Consider the following 9,912-nt stretch of genomic DNA (forward strand, 5'->3'; position numbering starts at 1 on the left):
CCAGACACGTTTGCAGGGTGCCCTGGCACTCCCTGGGTTGTTCAACCCCCTGTGTGCCTTGGCAGGGGGGGAATCACTGTCCCCTCAGGTGCAGCTCCACAGGGATATCCAGGATTTTGGGGCTCAGACGTGCCCGGTGCTCCCATTACACCCCGACCTCCTCAGCCGCTGCCTCCACAGCCCAGGGGTTTTTTTTGCAGCACTAACAGGGGAAACGCGGCCGTGATGTCCCCTCTCTGCAGGCCAGGGGGTGGCATCGAGGTGCCCGCACACCCCCAGGCCCGGCAGTTCCCACCTCCCCGAATTTGTCCCCCAGTGCCCCCCTCTGTGCTTGTCTTTGCCAGATGCCAGCGCTGGGGTGAGCGGCGGCAGCGACAGGAGAACAGGAGCCCATGTAAGTGCCCGAAAAATGCGGGGTGAGGGTGCCAGGGGGGACCCCCGTGCCAGGGCAGGGCAGGGGGATGAGCAGGGGCTGTCCCACGGCATTCCAGCCGGGAAGGCTCTGCGGGGTGTGCAGCACGTCCGTCCCGGGGGGGGACCTGAGGTCCTTCAGCTGTCGCTGTCACTGATCTGTGCCCATGGGCAGCTCTGGGTGCCGCTGGCACCGACCGTGACCCAACCCCGGCCACCAAACCCCACCCGGCACCCAGCACAGACCCCAGCGCGGCTCCCGACCCTGCCGGAGATCCAGCCAGGATCCCGGACCCCGGATCCCACACGCTGCCCTCCGTGGATGCTGCAACCCCGCAGCCCCAAACGCAGCCCCCAGGGCTGCTCCAGGGTGGGGACTCCTCAAGCACAGCCTGGGGGGCCACGGCCACCGCCCACCCGCGTGTGTCAGGGCCGGCTCGGGGCTAAATCCGGCTTAGCAGATAGAAAATAACCCCCAGTTTGGTTTTAAGGCTGCTGAGGGAACACAGCAGTGCCCACTCGGGGTGGCGGCAGGGGCAGCTCAGCCCCCGGGGGCAAGGACAGGGTGGGCACTGCAGGGGTGAGCGGGCAAAGGGACTGGGGGGGGATGGCAACAGGAGCGGGAGGGGTGGAAAAGGGGCTGGGAGGAGCAAAGGAGTTGCAGGAGATGGCAAAGGGGTTGGGAAGGGACACGGGGTCGGGGTCTCTCTCCCGGGTGCTGGGGGGGCCCCAGACCCGCATCGTGCCCCTTCCAAGCCCACCCGGCCACCTCACCCCCTCCCCTCAGGGATTAGAGGGGGGAGTGCCCGGTTGGTGTGTGAGCAGCACCCGGAGCAGCCCGAGCTGAGCTAAACTGAGCTGAATTGAGCCGAGCTGAATTGAGCCGAGCTGAATTGAGCCGAGCCGAGCTGAGCTGAACTGAGCCGAGCTGAGCTGAGCATGCCAGAGCCGGCGTCGCTCGGAGGGGAAAGGAAAGCGGCGGAGAGGAAGCGGGTGGAGAAGGTGGGAGCCAAGGCAGCACCTCCAGGTAGGTGTGGGGGGAAGATTCCCTGGAAATTCCCCGCGCCGGGATGGCCACCCTGGCCTCAGGTGGGGCAATCCCGTGTTCCCAGCCTGCCTGGCCGCGGGAGGAGCTCTGCTCTCCACGGTCCCCTGGCAGCTCAGGGACCTGGGGCTTCTCAGCCCCCTGGCAAATCTCCCTCCTCTTCCTCCTCCTCCTCCTCCTCCCCACCCTGCCTAGATTTTCTGCTGGAGGGAGAACACGGGCAGAGGTTTTCCCAGTGTGATTCCCAGGATACTCTGATGGCCCAAATCCCTCGGGCTCAGCCCCCTGGGACACTCTGCTCTCTGCTCCTGCAGTGCAAACCCCTGGCAGGAGCAGGGCAGGGACCTCCTGCCCCCTGTCCCTTCCACCCCTGCCTGTGTCCCTGTCCCTGTCCCTGCTCATTTCCCTTCCTGTGCCCCCTTCTCTGTCCCTGCCCAGGGTGGGCTGTGCAGGAGAGGATGTCGAGACCCCTTCCCACCCCCCATCCCAGATCCCTTTGGCCCTTCCCAGCTCTCCCATTAACTCTGTTTTCCTCGGGGGGGTCCCCAGTGCCCAGGAGCCTCCCTGTGCAGAGCAAGGCCGAGCCCCCCAGCCTGGACCCCTCGGAGGAGCCGCTGCTCTGGGAAGGGCTCACCCTCAACAAGTGCATCCTGGTGGCCTCGGTGGTGGCCCTGATCAGCGTCACCTTCCAGGTGCTCCAAGGTGAGCTGGGGGCCGCAGGGAGGGGGCCAGGGTGGCCAGACCCTGCTGCCACCCCCTGCCTCTCCACCCTCCTCTCTTCCAGCACCATGCTCCAAGGAGGGGATCACCCGAGGCCCGAGGCAGGAGCCTCCACCAGCACCCCCTCCCCTTCCCGGTGGGTTCAGAGCTCCGCGTGGTCCCAGTCCCACAGATCCAGCCTGAGCTGGGGCCATGTCCCAGGGTGGGGTGGCCCGTGCCTGGGACATCCCACCCAAACATCCATGGCCTGTCCCTCTCCCCTCCCAGAGGTGCTGAGCCCCAAGGAGGAGGTCCCAGAGGTGAGCACAGCCCAGCCTGTCCCTCCGCAGAGCAGCGCAGTGGAGGGGGGTGGAGATGAGGAGGAGGAGGAAGAGGAGGATGACGATGACAGCGAAGCCGACAGCAACCTGGTACGGGGCTGGGGGGGAGCATTCTGGGGAGGGATGGAGGAGGGTCCTGTCCCTGGGGCTGCATCACCACGTCCTGGTCCCCTCTGTCCCCGCACAGGGAGAGCCCTGGATCTTCAAGAAGTGGTTTGGCCGCGCGACTCCAGAGGATGAGGACAAGGACGAGGACAAGGATGGGGACAAGGATGAAGACGAGGACAAGGGTGAGGATGAGGACAAGGATGAAGAACCCACAGATGTCCCTGAGGTGCCACCGGCTGCAACAGAGGTGAAGAAGAGCCAGGAGAAGCAGGAGAAGAAGATGGAGAAGGAGGTGGAGAAGGAGGAAGAGGAGGAGGAAAAGGAGGAGGAGGAGGAGGAAGAAAAGGAAGAGGAGGATGAGGAAGAAAAGGAGGAGAAAGAGGAGGAGAAGGAGGAGGAAGAGGAGGAGGAGGAAGAAGAGGAGGAGGAGGAGCAGGAAGAAGAGGAGGAGAAGGAGGAGAAGAAGAAAAAGGAGAAGAAGGAGCAGAAGAAGGCCCGGGAAGGCCGTGCCGCCCATGCGGAGCGGAGCAGCCGGAGGGAGGCACGAGCCAAGGACAGGACACCAGGGGACAAACCTGGCAGAGCCCCCAGGACCCCCAGGGAGCCTGAGCAGCAGCCCCAGAAGAAACGGGACCGGGAGAGGAAGGAGAAGAAGGAGAGGAAGGAGAGGAAGGAGAGGAAGGAGAGCCGGCGGGAGCGGGACGAGCCCAGGAGGGAGGGGGGGAAGGGCCGTCCCAGCCAGGAGAGCCCCAGGAGGGACTGGAAGCAGCAGAAGGGCAGGAAACCCTGGGAATCAGCTCCGGGCAGGGACAACAGGGCCAGGGAGGGCAAGAGGCGCGACTGAGGCCGGGGTGGCCGAGGGGCTCCATGACACCGGATCCAGGGGGATCCAGGGGGATCCACGCCTGCCACTGCCCTCTGCTCCTGCCTGTTCCCCAGAGACATCCCTGGGTCATGGGCAGCACCCCAGGATCCCTGGGCAGCAGCAGAGCAGCCCAGGAGCCTGGCACGAGCCTCCCCAGGAGCTTTGGGCCCCCCTGGATCAAATGGCCAAAGGTGACCTGGAAGGACCCAGGAAAGGAGCTTCTCTTTGGGCTTCGTGTCACTGCCCCGTCCCCACCCGAAATCCCCCTGCAGGTCCTCTCCACCCACGGGGTCATTTCCACCCAGGGCAGCACAGTGGGGCCCCACTGACCCCAGGGAACAGAGTTTGTCTCCAGACTGTGCAGCTCTTCAGTTACTGGTTTTATTCAAAGCAGATCAAGAGAGAAGAATATCCTGGGTTACAGAACCAGAGGGACGTCGGGGACAGGACCCCCCGACCCTCAGTCGGTGCCATCGCTCAGGGTGGCACAAAACTTGCAGGAAACAGAACCAGGTTGGAGCCCCTCACTGGGGATCCCTTCAGGCTTTGCCTTCACCTGTTTCAGGAAGGAAACACGAGGGCAACCTCACCCAGCACTGGAGCCACTGCAGGAGACGTTCACAGCCCCAACCCACGGCAGGTTTCGGTATTTGCCGAGTCAACAGAGGTTAAAATAAACTATTTTCATTTTTAATAAGGTGTTCAACTGGATATTTAAAAAAAAAAAGGGGGGGAAGAATGGAAAGAAACACCAAGAAAAGCCCTTGTCCCTGGCTGTGTGGGTGTGTTTTCTGTGCCCCCCAGCCCTGAGGGGCTCAGGGCTAACCCGGGTGTCCCTGTGGGGCCGCAGGGCAGGGCCAGTGGGTGCCAACTCAGCCCCGTGGGGACACTGCAAAGCCCAAGGGCTGCTCCCAGCTTTGGGAGGTGCAGCCAGGGACAAGCTCAGGAGCTGCTTCCCAAGGGTTTGGCTCCCTGTCTGAGGGCTGGGCTCAGCTGGAAAGATGATCCGGGTGCTGATGCCGGCGGGGACACGGAGCAGGTGCTCTGGCAGCCGTTTGCTCCCGCTCCCATTAATGGTGTGAGAGCCTGGGAGGTGTAACGGGATCACTCCCTCCCTCCCTCCCTCCCTCTGGGAGCGGGGTCAGGGCAGGGTGCCAGGGGTGTGACCCAGCCAGGAGCCCCAGGCCACGGCCAGTGGGTCCCCACGGCCCCACTCACACAGGGCTGGTCCCTGCCAGGGCATTTGGCCTCTTGCTCTGGGAGTCGAGTGGCCGGGGAGGGCTAATGATGTGTTGGGAAACGGCCAGGGGGATGCTTGGAGGAAGCAACACCTTCCCTTCCCAGCCACTACGGGAGCAGAAAGGGAGGGATAAATAAGCGCACCCCTGGCTGGATCTGCCCAGGCTTTGCCCTCCCCCCACGGCCCCACAGCCCCCCACGGGGTCAGAGCCCGCGGCAGGGGCAGGAAAGGGATCAGGGAGGGACTGGGAGGAGATGGGGAGGGGACTGGGAGAGGATGGCAAAGGAGCTGGGAGGGGACGGCAGCAGGACTGGGAGGGGTGGAAAAGCGACCGTGGGGAGCAAAGGAGACACCAGAGAGACCAGAGAGAGACACTAAAGAGCCAAACCGTGGGGAAAGGACACCCAGGAGCTCCCGTCTGCACGGGAAGCGCCAGCTCCGGCTGCCAGGGGGTGGGGGGCGGGCCGGGAGGAGCCTCACCGACATCCACACTCCTCTGCCACCATGTTGGGGAACTTGCGGACCTCCAGCCCCTCCGGCGAGAGGCTGATGATGAGCTGGTCGGAGTAGCGCACAGGGACGCAGCAGGGCGGGCGCTGCAGCGGCGACCCCCGCTCCTGCATCCCCAGCAGCAGCACCGTGTGCGAGTAGTAGCTGGGCACGCGGGTGGACAGTGGCAGCCTGCAGGGCCCCTCGCAGTTGTTGGCCGCGTACACGGTGGGCATGACGATGAACTTGCGGTCGTGCAGGTCGATGGTGAGCTCCTGGAGGCGGCAGTGGGCCGGGGGGCGGGCGCTGCGGTGCTGCCGCTGCACCTTCCTGCGCTCCTGCCACCGCGCCCGCACCGACTGCAGCGCCTTCAGCAGCAGCAGCGTGTGCAGCTTCCTGGAGCCCGGCACCCGCTCCGGGGCCTCGCCCTCCTCCCCGCCCAGCGGGAAGTAGCAGAAGCTCAGGAGGTGCTGGAAAAGCGCCGTGTTGGCCTGGAAAGCCGGGATGTCCCCCAGCTCCTGGATGACCCCGCGCAGTTTGCCCGTGAGCAGCTCCAGCACGGTGCCCTCGGGCTGCCAGTGCCCCAGGAGCTGCTCCAGCACGGCCCCGCTGTCCTGCGGGAACAGCAGCACCGAGGGCTCCTCCGACTGCACCAGCCGCTCCAGCGCCGCCTCCCCCGACAGGTTGAGCAGCTGGTGAGGGAGGGTCTCCATCGCCTGGAAGTCCAGCCAGTGGTGGGCGCTGGGCTGGGGGGGCGGCTCGCTGGAGGAGCTCAGGACCTGCCGGATGAAGCGGGTCAGCATTCCCAGGAACTGGCTGCTGCTCCCGGGAGCTGGGGATGAAGCGTTGGCCTGGCTCGGGCCCGTGGGGGTCGGCAGCTCCTCGGTCCCGGCCTGGGGTGGGCTGCAAGGAGAACACAGGGAGGGTCACGGGGTCCTCGTGTATCCTGGAGGTCTCACCAGGTCGTGCTCCACATCCTCCTGCCGTGGTCCCGCATCCCCTGCCTCCTAGTCCTTGTGTTTTCCCGTTCCTAAGGCCACGGACCTGAACTGTGGGTACGGAGCCGTGTCCACCACCCCGTCAGCAGAGAGGTAGGAGGAAGGGGCCAAAGCCGCCTCCTCCTCCTCCTCCCCGCGCCGTGCCTTGGCCAGCAGCAGCAGCACCGGGGTCATGCGGGTGAAACATTTGTCGTCGGAGCCGAACAGGAGCTGCTGCACCTCCGAGGGGGGCAGGGGGGCACCTGGGGGGACGAGGAGCGGTGAGGGCGGTAATCTGGGGTCCACGGCATGTCCCCACCCCCTCGGGGGTGGAGAAGACCCCAAAAACCCGAGTGGGGACGCTCGGGCGGGTCCCCCCGGTCCGTACCTCCCTCGGCGCCGCGGAGCGTGAGCGATGCCGAGAAGCGGAGCTGCTCCGGGCCGCGGGTGACGGAGCCGGCGGCGGCTCCCAGGACCAGGTACTGGGTGTCCCTGGACAGGCAGAGCCTCTGCGCGGGGGTGGGAGACACGGCAGAGCCGGGGCGTGGGTGAGACATCCCGGGCACACACCCACTCGTGGGTCCCTGCGGGCCCAGGGTCACCCAGCCCGCGGTGGCCCCGGGACGGTGGCTTTGTCCCCAAGCCCGGAGCTGCTCCGGGAGCCCACGGGACGCCCCGGGTGGGCAGAGAGCCCCGGGGCAGGCGGGGGAGCGGGACCCCCAGACCGGGCTGGGCACCCCGGGCAGCCCCTCCGGCCCTTCGGGAGCTGGGAACGGGATAAGAGCTCCATCTGCAGGCACGGCCCGGCCGGAGGGAGGCACAGACGGGGCGGGAATGCCGGGATGGGATGGCAAAGGGATGGGAAGGGTTGGCCAAGGGACCGTGAGATGATGCCATAGGGACTGGAGGGGGTAGGAAAGGATGGCGAATGGACTGGGAGGGGATGGCAACAGCACTGGGAGGGGTCCAAAAGGGACTGTGAGGAGCAAAGGAGTTGCAGGGGGTGGCAAAGGGACTGGGAAGGGATGGGGAATGGACTGGGAGGGGATCATGAAGGAACTGGGAGGAGACGGTGAAGGGACTGGGAGGGGGTGGCAAAAGAACTGTGAGGAGCAAAGTCGCTGCAAGGGATGGCAAAGGGGTTGTGAGGGGATTGTGAATGGACTGGGAAGGGCTGGCAAAGGGACTGGGGGAGGATGGCAAAGGAGCTGGAGGGCGTGGCAAAGGGGCTGGGAAAGGATGGTGGATGGACTGGGAGGGGATCACAAAGGGACTGGGAGAAGATGGTGAATGGACTGGGAGGGGATGGTAGCAGGATTGGGAGTGGTAGAAAAGGGACTGTGAGGAGCAAAGGAGTTGCAGGGGGTGGCAAAGGGACTGGGAAGGGATTGGGAGTGGACTGGGAGGGGATGGCAACGGTGCTGGGTAGCAGAGCCGGGACATTCCCGCCCCAATCCCACCCTGGCCCGGCCCCCGACCCACCTGGTCCCTCGCCAGCCCCGGGCCCGTGACCAGCAGCTCCTGCGGGCGCCCGGAGCCCTCGGACCGGCCCAGGTAGAAGAGCATCGCGGCCGCCTGCAGCTCCCCCAGCGCCCGGCCCAGCTCCGCCTGGAAAACCAGCTGGAACCGCAGCTTGGCCTGCGCTTCCCACTGCACTGGAACGGGGGAGACACGGGGTGAATCCCTGAATCCCCCCCGGCACCGCGGGGACCCCGGGCGGTGAGGAAGGGGCTTCAGGGCTGAGCCCCGTTCCCACGCAGAGCTGGGACAGCAGGGACAGGGTGGGAAACCACGGCAAATCCCTGTCCCCGGCCCCGGGGAGGTGGCAGGAGGCAAACCCTGCACCCGGAGAGCAGGGGCTGCCACCCCCAGGTCCCCATGGAAAGTTGTCATTGGAGTTGCCATCCAGGGGCTCGGGGGCATTGTGGCCACTGCCCAGGGAAGCGCCACTTCCCCACTGCCCGACCTGGAGAGTTCAGCTGCAATTCCAAACCGCGGGATGGCAGGAAGGGATTTCAGGAAGAGGGGACTCTCTTGCTAGGGATAAAACAGCGGGCTGTGCTCCCCCTGCAGCGCCAGGATCACCCCCGGGATGGGACACGGGAAGGTGTTCCTGGTTTTTCCCTAAGCCTGAGCGGCTCCACAGCCCCCGTGTGGGAGGGGGCTCAGGGCACAGCGGGATCAGCTGGGTCCGACCCTCCCCTCTCTTCTCGGAGTTGGGACAGTGTCCAAACCCACATCGCTGAGGCAGAAAGCGAGAAACACTCATAATCTCGAGAGCAGAGCAGAGACCACCAAGAATGTGACACCCGGGTGTCACCAGGCAGGGACAGAGGCAGGGACAGGTGCCCTGTTGCTCAATCCATCATCCCTGCTAAACCTCCTTAAAAACGTACCCAGAAAGACACAGTAAAGTGCCAGTTTTACAGCGCTTTTTAAGAAGATTTAGCACTTACAATGTCTTTCCCTTATTTTAAAAGGAATCCAACCCCTCAGGTTTAATTCCGTGTTTAAATCTGACTCGGGACCAACAAACAGCATCACCCGCCCCCCATCCCAAAAACCCCTGCATCCTCCCCTCTGTGCTCCTCCCCGGCGCGGGGATGTCCTACCAACCTTCCTCCAGGTGCAGGACGAGGAATCGCTCCGGGCCCGGCTCCACCAGGTGCCCGTGGATGCGCTGCAGGGGATGGGGAGCCGCTCCCTCCTCCGGGGCCGGGCACAGCCCGAAGCTCCGCCGGACGTTCCCGTCCCAGGCGCGGCGCCGCCGCAGCAGTTTGATGAAGCCGCTCTCGTAGTGGGTGAGGACCCCAACCACGTCCAGGTGGCCCGGGGCGACCCCGTCCTGCTCCATCCTCACCCTGCACACCGGCCCTTCCAGCCCGCCCAGCGGCCAGGGGTGCTGGCGGGAGCGGGGCCATCCCTCCTCGGCCGTTCCCTGCAGGCATTTGGCTCCTGGCTCCGGGAAGAGGCGAGCGGCCCTCCTGGATCTCCCCGCCCAGCTGGGTCTGCCTGGTTCCTGCCAACTCGCGTTTTCCCTATTTCTCCCTTCTGCTTGCAGCTCCTCCGGGCTCAGGGAATTCCTGTCCCCCTGCCTGGGCAGCGCCGCAAGGGGAGGGAGCAGCAGCAGGCACAGCGGGAACATCCCGAGAGCGGCTCTCATGGTCCCACCTCAGCCGTTCCCAGCTCTGCATCCCAAACGCTCCCGGGGAGGGAGGACTCTCCCTTTTAATCACCGGTGGCCTTGAGTGGCCGAGGCCCAACACACCTCCCGTGGGCAGCCCCGGGGCCTGTCCTGCCCGAGGGGAGGCTGCGAAGGAGCTGGCTTTGTTCTATTTTTGGGTTTGCAGCTCGTTTTGGAAACGTGCAAAAAAAAAAAAAAAGCGAAGCTGTTTCTCCCACTCGTGGGGACGCACGGCCTTGACTTGGGATGTTTTCTAAAGGAGGGTGGATGTCTGGGCTTGGATCCTCGGGGGGACTGGCACGTCCCATCCCATCAGCACCGGGAGAGAGGGATGAGCCAGACTGGGAGGAGGGGGACAGACACAGATAATGGACAGAAACTAAGTAAATGTATGGAAAGAATTCCCTGTCCTGGCTGGAAAACCTCCCCCTCGGCTGGTACCTCACACCCTGCAGCTCAGAGAGGCCACCCTGGAAGGACTGAGAGTGATGAGGGGCAGCAGCAGCCTGGGGACTTGTAACTCTTCGTATTTCCCTTAGAGGGTCTCACACAC

The 9,912-nt window shown here is 65.0% G+C and overlaps 2 protein-coding genes across 2 annotated transcripts; one reads left to right on the plus strand and one right to left on the minus strand.

Annotated features, from left to right (window-relative positions):
- Nucleotides 1-1,107: 1,107 nt before the first annotated feature.
- Nucleotides 1,108-4,166, plus strand: LOC126643202 (nucleolin-like). Its single transcript, XM_050321446.1, has 5 exons — nucleotides 1,108-1,438; nucleotides 2,006-2,158; nucleotides 2,241-2,312; nucleotides 2,444-2,586; nucleotides 2,684-4,166. Exons 1-5 carry the CDS (start codon nucleotides 1,351-1,353, stop codon nucleotides 3,446-3,448), a joined length of 1,221 nt encoding a protein of 406 aa, XP_050177403.1. The 5' UTR covers nucleotides 1,108-1,350; the 3' UTR covers nucleotides 3,449-4,166.
- A 688-nt stretch (nucleotides 4,167-4,854) lies between these two features.
- Nucleotides 4,855-9,490, minus strand: AMH (anti-Mullerian hormone). The gene is made up of 5 exons (XM_050321410.1): nucleotides 8,792-9,490; nucleotides 7,658-7,830; nucleotides 6,564-6,684; nucleotides 6,243-6,438; nucleotides 4,855-6,101 (listed from the first exon to the last, which is right to left on the minus strand). Exons 1-5 carry the CDS (start codon nucleotides 9,336-9,338, stop codon nucleotides 5,186-5,188), a joined length of 1,953 nt encoding a protein of 650 aa, XP_050177367.1. The 5' UTR covers nucleotides 9,339-9,490; the 3' UTR covers nucleotides 4,855-5,185.
- Nucleotides 9,491-9,912: the final 422 nt, after the last annotated feature.

The sequence above is a fragment of the Myiozetetes cayanensis genome, unplaced genomic scaffold, assembly GCF_022539395.1.
Source record: "Myiozetetes cayanensis isolate MyiCay16 unplaced genomic scaffold, myiCay2020 scf26, whole genome shotgun sequence".
Classification (NCBI taxonomy): Eukaryota; Metazoa; Chordata; class Aves; order Passeriformes; family Tyrannidae; genus Myiozetetes; species Myiozetetes cayanensis.